The sequence below is a fragment of the Talpa occidentalis genome, unplaced genomic scaffold (assembly GCF_014898055.3).
Source record: "Talpa occidentalis isolate TD23 unplaced genomic scaffold, MPIMG_talOcc4v2.1 talOcc4.9, whole genome shotgun sequence".
NCBI lineage: Eukaryota > Metazoa > Chordata > Mammalia > Eulipotyphla > Talpidae > Talpa > Talpa occidentalis.
In genome coordinates, this window is record NW_023605305.1 from 72,716,111 (window position 1) to 72,732,108 (window position 15,998).

General features: G+C 47.2%; 1 protein-coding gene across 1 annotated transcript in view; it reads right to left on the reverse strand.

Annotated features, from left to right (window-relative positions):
* GFPT2 (glutamine-fructose-6-phosphate transaminase 2) overlaps nt 1-15,417 on the reverse strand; it is a 44,825-nt gene extending 29,408 nt beyond the window's left edge. The window contains exons 1-3 of the mRNA XM_037500556.2: nt 15,274-15,417; nt 1,103-1,210; nt 48-146 (exon numbers count right to left, since the gene is read on the reverse strand). Of these exons, the coding sequence (XP_037356453.1) occupies nt 48-146; nt 1,103-1,210; nt 15,274-15,280 (214 nt within the window). The 5' untranslated portion in view covers nt 15,281-15,417. The remainder of the gene's footprint in view (nt 1-47; nt 147-1,102; nt 1,211-15,273) is intronic.
* Nucleotides 15,418-15,998: the final 581 nt, after the last annotated feature.

Consider the following 15,998-nt stretch of genomic DNA (forward strand, 5'->3'; position numbering starts at 1 on the left):
AGGGATCCATGCTTTTATTGCATGTTTTATCAGTGTTTTCCACTTACTATAGAGTTCTTCATCAAGAGCTTTGACATTTCCCCTTTTCTTGACTAGCTGGATATGTCTTTCTTTGACTTCACTGTTACTCCCGTCAATTGCCACACCTGTAGCATAAACATGATCTTTTATGTATTGAAAGTTTTGTCTTGCACATTTCATTACAAGGTACCATTCCAAGGTGAGGGCTACACAGAGTGGTTGATTTATTAGCTCTTATTCCCCAGGTTTGTGCCCAGAAGAGATTGGGCAGTTTTCAGGAAATCAACTTTGATACAGGAGCCTATGACTGCGAATGCCTGGAGAGCAGGGAGTGTGAATCTAGAACCCAGACTGTGAGTGCCTCTCCCAGTTTTCAACCGGAGACCTTGCCTGTGGGGAGAGGGCCACCAGTTCTGCCACTGAAGGCAGCAGGCTCACTTGAAGTCCTTTATCTTGCTGTGCACCTTGCATTGCACTAGTGTTCCTATAATCTTTTATGATTTGCTTTATGTTAAGAATTGATAGGGAAATGAAATTATCTGACTCTCCCTTTTTCCTAAGACTGTCCAATTAAAAATGGCGAACAGACCACATATCCACCTGTTCAGTGATGGAGGAGTAAAGTGAGACAGACATCCAGGGGAAGATTATGTAGCCACTCATAAAAGATTGTTAGAAGAGTTTACAGTAATCAAACATGCTAAGTGAAAAGAATAATATGAAATTAAAGAATTATTGATATGATTAAAGGATGCATAGGGATTCATGGTACTAACCCCTTCAACTTTTCTGTTAAGTTTGAAATTTTTCAGAATGAAATGCTAGCAAAATTGACATTTAATCAGCATAAAATTTAATTGACATTTAATCAGCCTGCATGACACCACCGATCCTCCTCCCCCAACATCACCCTAATATGTGCACAGCAATGACCAGAAGAAGGACACGATGATACTTATGGGGGGCACTTTTTATAGTTTTTTTAAAGCCTTGTTTCCTCTTTCCATTTTTCTACAGAATTTTTCAAATGTCTTTAATGGATTAGATTTATGTCTATAACACTGCACGCTGCAGGGCTCACCTGCCGAGTCATAGCCCCTGTACTCAAGCCGCTGCAGGCCCTTGATGAGGGTTTCAAAGATCTCCTTCCTCGTCCGAGGAACTCTGTAGTTCATGTAGGCAAAGATTCCTGTTAAAATAGGGGGAAACCTCATGTCTATAAAACACTTGGCTTGTATTTAGAAGAAAACACATTGGGGGGCACAGATGCGGTGGTGGCATAGCTGGAGGACTCCCAGGCTGACCACAGAGGGAAAGTGGTCTTCCCTGGCAAGACCCAGCCTCCCCTACGTCTTCCGGAAGGATGCTGGACGCAGCCCTCTGCATGTGATGAGACTCAGGAAGCATGCAAAGAGCACAAGCACACACCTTGGCCTTGCAATTCCTCTGCAGAGAATTTTTCTTATGGACACACTCGCAGGAAACAATTATTACAGCAAAGATCAGCAAACCACCCAACCACCAAGGGACATCTGGAAATCACACCTATGTGGGTTCCTTGATTTGCACAGAACACAACTGGGAAGAGTCTGAAGAGGTTATGGTGGGACTTTGCTTCTGCTTTCCATGTGGGCCTGCTGTTTGGAACTTTAGCGTCTATAAACCCAACTTTTACAACAGCAAGATTAAAACCATCTCTTGGTACCTGAAAAATCTTTACTATCAAGGTAAGCCTACAAGCTTGGCTTTATTTTCTGTATTCATATTTCAGTAGTATTTTTCCAAATAGGAAGTCACAGTCATATTGGTTCTTTCTAAACACCTCACTCCCCTATTAGAGAATATGAATCCTGCCCTGTCAGCCCTCTATCCGCAAATTTCTCTTTCTTCCTCTGTGCCCACCTCTAAGCTTAGCTCTAACCCCACCCCCCCAGACCAGGCTGTCCAAGCCCCAGGCAGAAGTGTGCCTGGCTCTGGCCTACCCCAATGCTCTTGCACACTGGGACCCACATCCCCTGAGAAGGGCCCACGCTGGTACTCCTATCTTTACATTTCTTACCATGTTCAACACGCAGTTCTTGGTCAATAAATGTATGTGGGATAGAGTGACCATGAATCTGTAATGAAGGCAGCAACAGCATGGATCATGAAAAGTCATTAGGCTTCAGGTATATTCCGAGTAGAAGACTCACTATGTGCAGGCACTTCACTAAGCATTCCCATACAGGTATCAATCAGAGCTTGCAGCCTAGAGGTTGGGCCTGACATTACTCTCCCTGTCCTTTTGGAAGAGAAGCCTGAGATTCTGTCACCAGGCCAGAGTCAGGAGTAAGAACAAAGGAAACCTGACTTCACGACTAAGTGTTCCAAATCACAGGGCAACTATGCCTTGGGGAGGAGCAGGGTTTAAAGGAGGTTGATTTTCCTCAATTACATTTTGCTAAGATGTCAGAAAGGTCGAATCAGGATTACAAATTTGCCAGATATCTGAACCCTCACATTCAATACAATAGCCAATATATGGAGACAACTATGGAGACAATTATGATACATGTGAGTGCATGTGCACACACCCCCTACATACACACAGATAGAAACATTAATCAGCCATTAAAAATGAGGAAATGCTACCATTTGGGATAAGATGGGTAGTCCTTGAGGGTGTTAGGCTAAGCAAAATAAGTCAGATAGAGCAAGACAAATACTATATGGTCTCATTTTTAAGTGGAATCTTAAAAAAAAAAAAAATTATAGAAACAGGTAAGATTGGTGGCTGCCAGAGGCAGGGGTTGAGGGAATTAGGTGTAGGTAAGGCAGGTTGTAAGATTCAAAGGTTGTAAGATAAGTTCTGGGAATGTAATGCACAGCATGGTGACAACAGTTAACAATACTCTATTGTATACTTACTAAAAGAGTAAATCTTCAAAGTTCTCATCACAAGGGAAAAAATTTCAACTACATGAGATCTGTGCTATTTTATTGTGGTTATTTTGTAATATAGACATATGCCAAATCATGTTGTACACCAATGTCTCTAGTTGTTAAGAAGATTGAAGTCAACACAGCATATCTGAATGAATGATTAAACTTCAGTTTAATGAATGTCATATCCCTAAGCAGTAAGTAGAGTCCAGTCATATGAACACTGAACTTACTGAAAAGCTTCTAGATAAATTCAGTCAAAAAACGTTCAAACTACATAGTATTAAAAATATTTTGCATTATTAGGTACTGCACATCATCACACACAGAATGTATCTGCACACACATTTAAGATACAGAGTTTATGTTTTAAAATATGTACAGTGTGCTTTCTGAGCAATTTATTTTTTTTTTGTTTTTTTAAAGATTATTTATTTATGCATACAAGAGTGGAGTACAGACCAGAGGTGTGGGGGCTGAGAGGATTCACCAGAGACAGAATGGGGAACAGAACAGGCAGATTGACTGAAATACACTGCTGAGGGGAGCAGCGGGCAAGTCAGGAGAGGTCTGCTGCGCCATGTGGGTTGCTCCCTGGCCGGCCGGGTATCAAACTTGAGCTGCAGAGGCTGCGGACAGCTTCATAGGCTGCATCTTAATCTCTTGCATCACCAGGGAGGCCCTTCTGAGCAATTTATAGGCATTTTCTGTTAAAAATTGCCAAGTATAATGTTGACAGCCAGCTATTTCTGTCTTCCTGGCTGGCTGCAGGTCAGGTGAGAGGCACTGCTCTAAAGGTGTGTGTGCAGGTGAGGGCGCCTACTGAGCACCTGTACCCCAGGAGTTCACATTTTACTCTAAACTACAGTCTAGGCATGGGATGTATTTTTGTTACCTTACATATATATTTTTAAAAAGATAGTTACCTTTTAAAGTAAATATTAAACATTTTTAACAGCTTTTTTGGGATTTAAGTCAAGCCATGAGAGTTTCCCATTTAGAGTGTACAGGGCAATAAATTTTCATATCATCAGAGTTGTGCAACTACCACCAGAATCTGTATGTAGGTGGAAATTTTCATAATATTAATTTTTCTGCAAAAATTCAAAATATTTCCTGAGGGACATGGTCAAATTCCAGTCACTGTAATGACACATAGCTATGGGAGGTGGCTACATGTAGGATGGAACAACTCAGAGATCATTTTTTGTTTTTTAACTACAAAACTCTCCTGGCACCTTGGGGATCATTCTAGAACTATATTTGCCCCTCTCAAAGGGAAGCTGACAGGCATTGCAGATGGCACAAAGGTCCACACACAACTCTGCAGAAACTTTAAATCCAGGATGCTTCTTTGAGACTATTCTACCTCTCTGCTCCCCAGACTCCTACTTCCTTTGGGCCAAACCTCACTTCTAGACTCATGTCAGGCATGTATTTTCTTCAAGGGGTCTCTGGCTCTCAGATTCACAACAGCCTCCCGGGGTAGGGGTAGCGGCTGCCACCAGAGGCCCTGGTAGGCTGGGCCATGGGTGTCTACTCCTAGCCAGGAGGCTCCATGGCCACTTGGGCAGTGTGGGAGACTACTGTGGTGGTGATGGGGTGCCAAGGTTTTCAAGGTCATTGCAAAAGAAAGCCTAAATAGAACTTTCAACATAAAATCTCTTCCATGCTACTCAGTAAGTTCTTTCATTAAGCATTGTCTCTCTCCTTTGGAAGCTTACCCTCCTGGTTAGATACTCCCTGTGCTCTGCTGCAATGAAATTAATAAAACAGCATTTATATTCTAGTCTTACTATCTTAAAAAAATATATGAAGTACAACAAAGCTGCATTCCCAGGAATTTTGCTTGCTGTTCATGCCAGAACTGACTTCTGGAATTCCTTTGTTTCATAATAAAAACTATGATGAGAGTCTATTTTTTTTTCAGTCTATTATATTAGTAAAGATTAAACAGTTTGACAATAAGTGAGAGCTAAAATTTATGCACCCTCTATGGAAGGCAATCTGGCAAGCTCTCAAAACTGAAGATGTATGTCTATTGACCAGAGCTGTTGTACTTCTAGGAATGTAGCCAATCCAAATCTTTGCTGAGACGCATGTGTGCAAGTATAAGGATAGTTGCTCAGGGCTGTTTGTGGCAGCTAAAGCCTGGGGACCATGGGATGTCTGGCAGGATCAGGGAAGTGAAGGTTCTGCCACAGGTGAGCGGTGGACAGGAGGCTCTCCAGACCTCCAGACTAGGATGGTGCTGTCATTCAGTCCAATCTGACTTCACAGCCATCACTACAGCTCCCTAGCATGGCTTACCTGGATGCCCAACAGTCACAAGATGAGAGAAAGCACAGCCTTCCTAGTACAAAAGGCTGGGCTCGGGGACATCCACCTGAGTGCCTCCCTCCTCGGCCACTCACTATTCTGTGACACCAAGAAGCACAGTGTGGCAGCTGAAGAAAGCAGCCTGCACCAAATATCGATTTCAAATCCCAGGTCAATCTTGCTTTCTGCCCAGCCTAGAGCAGTGCTCCCTTTAAAGGGTTATTGGGAGGATCCATGGAGCCTTTGTAAAGCTCCCAGCATGGTACTTGCTGCACAATAGGTCTTCCTCCAAATAGAGTGGGCAAAGAGCTTCCTAAATGGAGGTGTGGTGTACAAATGCTGGGATGCATGTGGTTCTTGGGAAACCCTTGAGAAATGATCCTGAACCTAAACTCAGGGAGAAATAGTACCATTTTACTGTTATTTCTTCTTGGTTTCCACTTGGGGGAAAAACAGCTAAACCAAATGCATGATTTGGCTGCAACTGAATCAAGATTTATTTCATCCCTCCATATGATCCAGCAATTCCACTCCTAGGTATTTACCCAAAGGACACAGAAACATCAATTCCAAAGAACACCTGCACCCCTATGTTTATAGCAGCACTGTTTACAATAGCTAAGCTTTGGAAACAACCCAAATGCCCAAAAATAGATGACTGGATCAAGAAGATGTGGTACATATATACCATGGAATATTACTCAGCATTCAAAAAAGATAAACACATGCAATTTGCAGCAACATGGATGGCGCTGGAAGGGATCATGCTCAGCGAAATAAGCCAAAAAGAAAAAGAAAAATACCGGATGGTCTCACTCATAGCAGGAATCTAGAAAACTTAAATAAGGGACCAGGAAAATGAATAACTATAAGAAAGTGAAAATCAAAATCAACAAAAAACTATGAACCAGAGACACTTTTAGGGGGGCGGGGGCGGGAGGGGAGGGATTGGGGTCAGAATGGGGGGGCTGCAATTGTATGGGGAATATAACAATAAAATTTATAAAAAAAAAAAAAAAGATTTATTTCATCCCATGACCATTTCTCTATATCACATGGGTCTCATCACTGGGTGCTCTGTGGTGCCAGGATGGACCAATGAGGGGAGCTTGATGGGTGGGGTTAGAGAGTACAGGATGCACAGGAACCTTCCAGCACCTCTAGGGATTTGCAGGCAATGGGGCTGGGAGCTGAAAAGTGGAGAAGAGGCAGTGAGCTCCCGGGCTGGCCCAGTGCAAAGGTGACCTCGACTCATTCTGCAGGGGTTAACTCACAGGCGCCCACTCAGCCTTTCCCTCTCCTGGTTTAAAGTCATGTGGCCTTGTTTATTCCCTACCTGATTCTGGCCTCCTTGGTTTTTTGTCTGCTTTTCCCACTGGACTGTAACCTGCATGAGGCTGGGGCCATATCTGTCTTATTTATCCCTCTCATTCATCACTTTACCTCCAGCACCTAGCCCAGAGCCTGGAACATTTTAGATATTCAATAACTATTTGTTGAGTGAATGAATGCATGAATGCATGGGGAGGCAGTGAGAGAAAGCTAGACCACAGATTTAGCCACACTCAGTAACACAGAGGCAGACCTGGCTCTGGAACCCTCAGGGTGAGCACAAGGAACAGAAAGGCCGGGAAAGGGGTAGGGCTGAGCCAGGAGGCCCTAAGTGTCATTTCCTTTCACAAGGTCAGTGGTGCACTGCCAGAATCCAGGGGTAACCACAAGCACAAAGGCTTATACACCCCAACATTACCCCCCAGCTGCATGTAGTGCAATAATTAATGATCTCAGGACTGAAGTGAGGAGAGTCTTCTAAATAAAAGAACCAGGTTCCAAGGTAGGATCCCGCATTTTCACTGAAGGGACTAACAATAAGCAGTTCACAGAGGCTTCCCAAGTACCAATATTTTCAGCACTTTATCTTGTCTAATCCTCACAACATCCTGTGCCAAGGCTGTGGTTCCCATGGACAGATGGGGCATCTCCAACTCCAAGGTCAATGAGTTTTGTAACTCACAGCCAGGTCTGTCTGACAGCATAGGGTTCATTACTCCTGTTCTTGCCCAATCAGCATAAGCCCTGTCTTAGAATCCTACCCCCAGGGGCAAGAAAAGCTGGTAATAAGGGGTTGTGGCTGCAGTGTCTACCTGGTCCCCAATGGACAGACCTTTGAGGCCCCCTGGTAAGGTCCAGGTGTTGTTGACACACCCTCCCCTGAACTCTGGGGGCCCAGCTCCTCACTGGGGACACTCCTGCTTCTGATTCTACCTTCTCTTCCCTGCCCCACAGCACTGAGGCAACCACAGCAAGGCTCTTTTCCACTCCTTCCCTTCCTCCCCTGCACAGGTGTGACAGTGAGACCCTTACTGAGGTGGTTTGCAGCCAAACCCCAGACTCAACACAAGCTCTCTGCCAACCACCCATCTTGTACACAGGGCTTCCAAGCAGCTTTGCAGTATCCCACTCCTAAAACTGATAGGGACAGTGACTGAGAAAGGATTCCAGAGAGAGAGAAACCGAGATCAACTTGGCGGGACCCTGGAAGAGGCAGATGGGATGCAGGATGGAGATGAAGCCTGGGAGAGGGGGCTGTGGCCCTTTGGCCTGGGCTTACCTTGGGGCTCTGGGGAGTCTGATGATCCCTCTGCATAAGGCCTAAGAGATAATACAGAAACCAGATACCAAAGGCACCAAAGAGGTCCAGCCACACAGATAGCAGCACCAAACTTAAAAAGTGACAGAGAATTACAAAAACCTTATCAGGAGGCAGTATCTATGAGTGTCCCGTTAGCATAGGAGCACTGAACTTGTAGTAGCTTCTCTACAACCCCTGGAGAACTCAGGCGGTGATGTGAGGAGGGATTGTTTGGGGCTGGGAGGGTGAGGACACTGGGCCAAGTCCACAGTGGGCAGGCTTAGCAACATATTCTGATCCTGCCCTACAGTTGTTTTTTTTTTTTTCCCTAAAGATTTATTTATTTAGCCATACAAGAACCTGGGTACAGGCCAGATGTGCGGCAAGTGAGGATTCACCAGAGACAGAGCGGGGAACAGAACAGGCAGACTGATGAAATACACTGCTGAGGGGAGCAGCAGGCAAGACAGGAGAGGTCTGCTGCTCCATGTGGGACCCTCACCAGCCCTGGCGCTGCAGAGGCTGCGGACAGCTTCACAGCGCCGTGCTCAACCGCCTTTGCCACCAGGGGAGGCCCCTGCCCTATAGTTTTAGAAAATCTCCACTTGGAAGATTTGGAAGCATCCACTTTCCAGTGAAAGCACTGATCTTATGTAAGTGGGAACTGTCCATGTAAGCACTGATCTCTTGAAAGTGGGGACGGACAGTCCCAGCTAGAGGTCCAGCCTATACCCCGCACAGAGCAGGCGCTTGCTCATGGGAGAGGAATACCGCCCAGACTCAGGTTGTTCTTACTTTTACCAGTCAATGCTTCTCAGCATTGAAGGAGCGCACCTTAGTCCATGAGCCTACCAGAGTTTAGAGGCTATTTTACATCCCAAATTGGATCAATCCTCACCCAGACAGAAGACATGGCAAGCTGGATTTCTGTCTCATAAAATTTGAGTGTGTGGGTATCGATGTGTGTTTCTACTTGAACATTGACTATATGTGAGAGAGTGTGTGTGAATGTGTACATCTGCTTGTGTATGGCGTGCCAGGAGGGTGGGCAAGTGTCCTCTTCTGTGCGAGGTCCCCATGTGGGACAGGTCAACTGTGCCATGGTCTACAGAGGAGGCTGTGGCCTCTCTGTAAGTCCAGTCTTGCTCTGTGGACTAGGGAATGCCACTTGATTCAAAAGTGGAGCAAGGTTTATAGTTGCTTGTTGATTTTGATTTTTACTTTATTATAATTAGTCTTTTTCCCGATCCCTTATTTAGGTTTTCTAGATTCCTGCTAAGAGTGAGACCATCCGGTATTTTTCTATTTCTTTCTGGCTTATTTTGCTGAGCATGATCCCTTCCAGCTCCATCCATGTTGCTGCAAATTGCATGAGTTTATGGGGGGAGAAGGGAGTAGGATCACTACAAGGGTGGTGGGAATTGTACGGAGACTATAACCAAAATGAAAATGCATACATTGTACAAAAATGAAAAATGATGTAAAACATACACAAAATTAAAAAACCAAAAATTAAAAAAAAAAAGTGGAGCAAGTCCTGCTGCTTCCTTGCAGACGTGAAACCCACCTAAGAAGAGGTGTGAAGGAAGCGAGATGGCCCACAGCCCGGTTCTCACGCACAGGCACGGGGCTGCACAGCTTCTGTCTCAGGCCTCCTTGGAAGTCCTTGGGTTAACGTTACAGCTGGAATCCCTGAGATAACAGGAGACTCTGCTTCCTGCAGTAAACGTAGGCAACGTATTTCTATTTTTAATAGAAAAATTCCTCGTGTCCTTGTCATTTTAGGATTTCACCAAGAGCACGAGGGAGAAGCAACATATATTCTTTTTTTTTAAAGATTTATTTATTTATTTATACAAGCACTGGGGTACAGTCAGAAGTGCGGGAGGGTGAGAGAATTCACCAGAGCCAGAGCAGGGATCAGAATAGGCAGATGGACGAAGTATACTGCTGAGGGGAGCAGCAGGCTGCAGGAGAGGTCTGTGTGCCATGTGGGACCCTTGCCTGGCAGCCGGGGATTGAACCGGTGCTGGCGCTGCAGAGGCTGTGGGCAGCTTCACAACCCAGCGCTCAACTGCTGCGCCACCAGGGAGGCCCAAGCAACATATATTCTTAAATTACACTAAAAACAACAACAACAACTACAAAACAACTGCAGTCTTGTTGAAACTGCCAAAATTTGGCTATGAACTTTTTTTCAGTGACAGAAGTATTTCCTTGGAAAATTAAAAAGAGGCAGATGATCAGCTTAAGTTGCGTAATTGTTTTTGTATCAAATTAAACTTCAGAATTTTCCCCCAAGTGTTTATAACCTCATTAGTCCCCTTAATAAGGTAATTTTGCTAAACATAAAAATAATCATCCATTTTTTCCCTTCTTCCAAAAATAATCTTCCATTTAAAAGCAATGTTAACTAACATTATCTCACAAAATTTCCAGTAGGTTTCTCTGAAGTTGGGAAACTCCTGATGAATAAAAATTCTGGATGGAGGAAGAGCATGAGATGGGGAGGAGTCATGGGGGGCAGCACAAGCTGAGCTACGGCTGCCCCACAAAGCCCTCTCTGAGAAGCCCACCAGAATTTGGTAAATAGGAGGGGTGGGGTGTGGAAGCTGTGAGGACTGCCTCTGGAAAGCAAACTGTGCATCTCTTCCCAACCCCAAGGTAAAGATTTCACACTAACTACTGAAATTAACTACTGTGAGCATACTTGCACTTCAGAAATTGGCAAACCACAGAGCCAGTTGTTAAGCATTTATCTGCACATCACTGAGTAAGAGAATCTTTCATAAGGCTCCAGTGGCTTGAAGAGGGAGGGAGCAAGACCGGTGATGACCAGCCCGACTCCATGTGCCATCATCTCTAGTCTAGTCCCTCTCGAGGCATCCGTCTCTGAACTGAACTGTTACAAGGAGGAAAAGAGGGTCACATATAACCGGCTACTGAGACTCAGAAGAGCCTGGGTCAGAAGGTGAGCCCTCCGCTGAGTCTAGTAATCTGGATTGCAGTTTCCTCAGTTGAGACCACTTGACAAGTTTTCCCAAAAGGCCACTGTGCAAGCAAATTGTGTGTGTATTTGTGTGTATGTGTCCTGATCCTTCTGATTCTGAGGAGTAAAACCATACCTGCTCCTTGGAAAGAAGAGATGAGAGGGAGGAGTGTGTGCATGCATGGGGGTAGGACATGGCTGGCGCCGTGTTTATACACCACCATGTTTACACACGGGAATTGACTTTTAGAGAAACTATGACATCTGTTTGGGCCAACTGGGCATGTGGCACCATGTCAGAGAAGTACGGGGTATTTGATGCCTGTGGTGGATCCTGTCTGAGAGTTCGGGGACGAGGAGCATATGTGTGGTGGTGGTGGAGGTTGCTGGTAGTCTTCTGATCAAGTTCCTGTGACCATCACTTGGCAGCACTGGGCTACTGGGGGAAGGCACCTAAAAGCAAGAACCCAATTGCAGCAGGATGAATAATGACCTCCAAAGCTATCAGGTTCTAATCCTTAGAACCTGTATATGTTACTTTATATGGAAAAAGGTCTTTATAGATGTGGTTAAGGATATTGAGATGGGAGATTCCTTTGAATAACTGGGCATACCCTACATGCAATCACAAGTATTGACATAAAAGGGAGACAGAGGGAAGTTACACATAGAAGAGAAGGCTCTGTAACCACATAGGCAGAATGGAGTGATGTAGTCACAGCCAAGGGATGCTGGCGGCCACCAGAAGCGGGGAGAAGCAAGGACACATTCTCCCCCAGGGCTTTTGGAGGAAGTGGGGCCCTACAGACACCTTGATTTGGGCCCAGTAAAACTGAGTTTTGGACTTCTAGTCTCCAGAACTATGAGAGAATAAATTTATATTTTTTTAAATTAGCAAGCTTGTGGTAATTTGTTACGGTTAAGCTAATATACCAACTAGAACAAAAGATGATAAATTCAAGGCAAGGAATTTACCTTCCAGGAAAAATTAAGAATTATCCAGTTCTTGGAGGAGATGATGCTAAGTGAAATAAGTCAGGAGGAGAAAGACAAATGCAAACATCTGATGATTTCATCCCATGTGGAATATAAATAAATGAAACAAAGGAACCGACAAAGCTAAATAACAATAAACCCTAGAAATCCGTCTGTATGATTGAGACTACCAGAGGAAGGGGGTGAGGGTGAGGGAGAAGTGTTCAGTGGATTATAGGTGCTTTGATAGTGGGTGTAGTGTGGTAACATACATCTGAAGAGGCGTGAACTGGTACCCCTTAAACCAAAGTTAAAAAATAATATTTTTTTAAAAAAGTATTTTCCTGTTCTCCACTGCCAAGTCTTATTTTCTTTTTCTCACAGATTATTAAATTCGGTAGTTGAAGGACAGGGAAATTTAAGAATTCATGGACTGTACGTGCAGTCCTTTTACCACCCTCCATGCCCCCATGTGCATGGAGCACACTGCCACACCCTCGTATATGCTGTGTCTCAGCCTGGCACACTTGGCAACCTCTTCTCTCTGCTTGTCCTTAAGGCCAGGTCTTGTGGCACTGTCCCAGTCTCTCTCTCTCTTCCTGGGAAAGCCAGTGCTCCTGCTTCCTCTGTGCTAGAGTCTCAAGTTTACACCTCATGGGGGCCAACAGGTGAACGAACATAAGTGGGGCAGCTGAACCAGGCTTGGGAGAACATGGCAGACTTCATACAGCATCCTAGGAACCACTGTGCTCTCTATTCAGGAATATGGACTCAGGGGTGCTCATCTTCAGATTATTTCAAGAGAAGTTGAAAATCCCACCTACTTATGAAATCTCCCAATTTCGTAATTTGGTAACTACTTTTTTTTTTTTTTTAAATTAAACACTGTCCTGGGTTACCAGGCTGTCATTTGTGCCTGAGGGCTTCCCTCTACAGCATCTACCTCCAGGAATATCCTGTCCCTGTTCATCATCATCGATCATCTCTGAATTGCTTCTTTCACTACTTTGCCCTGCACTAAGAAGAGGATCATGTCCTTGAGGTCCCAGGGCCTGGCACACATAAGGCCTCTCTCTACCAGCAGTCATGCACTAGTGGCTGAGTGAAGAGGGAAGATGGAGGTTGGGGATGGAGGGAAGGAGAAAAAGAATATAATAGCCTTTCTATTGGCCAAAAATCAGCAAAGTGCCAGTAACTCTTGATGTCAACAAGACCATCCACAAATACCTGAATGTCATTGCAGCCAAACTCAGTGTACCAACACTTGCCGAGGGGCACCAGCGTAATGTGTGTGCAGGATCAACTAGTACAAAACTGGGCTCTGTGTGAGAAGCAGTGAAGAAGAAAGGGAGTAAGATCCAGTGTGAGCATGGTCTTGGGCAAATGATAAGGATAAACTGAGGCATGACGCTTGCTGACCCCTGCAGTAACAACCCAGAGAGTGGAGCTTGGAAGGGACAGACCTCAGCAGGGCTACAACCAGCCCAGAGAAATATATTAACCAGCTTTAACATATTTCTGTAAAGTTGGCTACATTTTTGAAAACTTAAACAAATTCATTACAAAAGGTAACCACCATAAGAGGAAAACCAGTATCACTTGCTGTACACATACAGACCATAAACCAAAATAAATAGACCAATGTATTCAATTCTAGTCAGCCGCTGCTGTGAACTCTGAGCATAGGAACAGCTTCCTCCATGCCAGGGTGCTTAGCAAGTGTCAGAAGAGGTACAAGATACACTAGTACCCAGCTGAGACTTTCTCCTGGCTACTTGAAAAGGAAATAACTTTCCCAGGCAGGAATTCCACTTGACCCCTTGACTTAGCTGAGAAATGGAGGGTGGGGCATTCCAGTGGTGACCCTTGATTTGAAGACACAGGTATTTTTAACCCAAGAGTTATCCTTCCCCAAGGTGACAAAACATGAGCAGCTCTTCAAGAAAACAGAACCAAAGTCATGATTTTGAGAAATGGAGGAGAGAGAATCACCCTTCCACCTAGTCCCAACTCCCCCACGCCCAAGCTCAGAAAGACATCAGAGAAAACTGGATGCAAGTAAGCAAAAGGATGGAAGGTTGGGGAGCCATGGGGGCAGAAGGGCTTCAGAGAGGGGCAGACATTCTTAAGTGCCAGGGTTTTGGTACACTAATCTGGCTCTAAGGGCCTTGACCCAAAGGACATACAGAAAACTGCCTCAATTCTCTCCCCAGAAGTGCTCACAGGCACCTCTATACATTGCAAAGGCTGTGTGGGAATCCTGAGATGATTGCTAGAGTTGTAACAGAAGCCTGCTCAGCCTGGGGGAGCCTGAACCCTAAAGCTGACTTCTGACTCCTTGGTCAGTTACTCCTTTTTTCATTTTTCCAGGAGGAGCTCTGGTCTCAGAAACAAGGCCTGTACAGACCTTGGCCCAGGGCTCACCGCTGGCACACCCCACCCTGCAGCCCTCAGAGAAGTCAGACAGAGGCCTTTCATGGCTTCAAAAGTTCCACCAGGTCCTCCAGTCACAGGAGGTTGGAACGGGTAACTGAATCCTACTCAAGGAAAAAAAAAAGGCACAGTGACCTTTTGTCCCAGCAGAAGTTCCCAGCTCTCTCCCCCGCCGGCGGAGGCGGCCCAGCCAGGAGAGTAAGGAGTTGCAGATGTGCGCGCCGAGCCGCGGCTGCCCTGCCCATGGCGCCGGACAGCGCCGGGTCGTCCTGGCGCTCGCGGCGCCCGGAATCCCGCCCGCTCTTCGGCCCGGAGTCCTCCCCCAGCTTCACGCGGAGCTCTAGTGGCAATGCTGCCACCTCCCCGTGCCTCGCCCAGAGCCCTTTTCCAGCAGAGGCGGCCACGCCAAATCAGCTCTTGTAGGGACGGGAGGTTCATTCTGGGACGCCAGAGCTGCCCTTCCCGAGCGCACGGCGCTGCCCCAGCGCCACGGGGGACGGCCCGGCGGGTTGCGGGAAGGCCACGCCGGGGTCGCCTCTCGGGTGGGCGCGGTGGGCTGAAGGCTTGGGCGCCCGCGCGGAGGATGCACGAGCTCGCGCATGGCCGCCTTTGTGGGCGACCGAGGGACGCCTTCCTCGCCGGACACAGGGCGATGACACCTCTGTGTGGCGAGCGTCCAGGCCCAGGACGGAGCCAATTCCCGACCCTCTGTGGCGGGGCGGGTCGCCCTCACGACGCCCGAGAGAGGGGCCGGGCACCCCTCCCCCACACCTCCCTGAGACAACCACTCCGGGATCGGGGCGGGTCGTGAGACCCCTGATGCAGCACAGGGCGGATCGCCGTCCCCGTCCCGCGCTGCCTCCGTGTCCCCGGGTCCCTGGCGCCCGGTCTCGGGCCCAGGCGCAGAAAGGCTGGGGCGCCGGCACCCGCGACCACTGCAGAGGAGGGGCAGCGGGCGGGGGCCCGGGGACGCGGGACTCACCGCACATTTTGGTTAACACTCGCGCCCTTCGCAGCTCGGGGCTCTGCGGGCTCCGGACTCTCGGGACGCTCGGGGCTCTCGGGACGCTTCGGGGCTCTCGGGACGCTCCGCGCCTCGCGCTCCGCGGACTTGAGCTCCCGCCGCTCGTCGTCCGCGCTTATGGCCCGGAGCCCTCCGCCCGGGGTGGCGCCGCCTCCCGCCTGCCCGTTCCCGATTGGTCCACGGTTGTCGTGACAACGGCGGCCACTGCCCCCGCCCCCCGCACCTCCCGTATCGGGGAAGCAGGCGAGGGGCGGCTCCTCAGTGCAAGCCCGATGTGTAATGCGAGGGCGTGGGGCGTCAGGTCCTGGAATTGGGGTGGGAGGAGGCAGGCAGCCCGATATCTGACCGGGATCCAACCACTGAAGAGACTGGGACCGTGGGCGTCAGTTTCCCCGTCTGTAAAATGGGGCTGTCTGTGAAATCTACTCAGGTCGCGAGGATTAAGACCTTCTGTGGAAAGCCCAGAGCACAAAGTCGGGCATAACACGCGTGTTCCAGCTGTGAGCCCCTCTGTGCGCCTCTCAGGGCACCAGAAAGGCACACAGTAGGACTTTAAATCGGGCCCCTTCTGATGAAGAGAAAACTCCAGGGTCTGGTTGGTTGATAAGAAAAGGGAGGCTACTTTTTAATGCAAAGGGGCCTTGCCAAAAATAGACAGCTAGGGGCAGAGCAGTAATGGGACC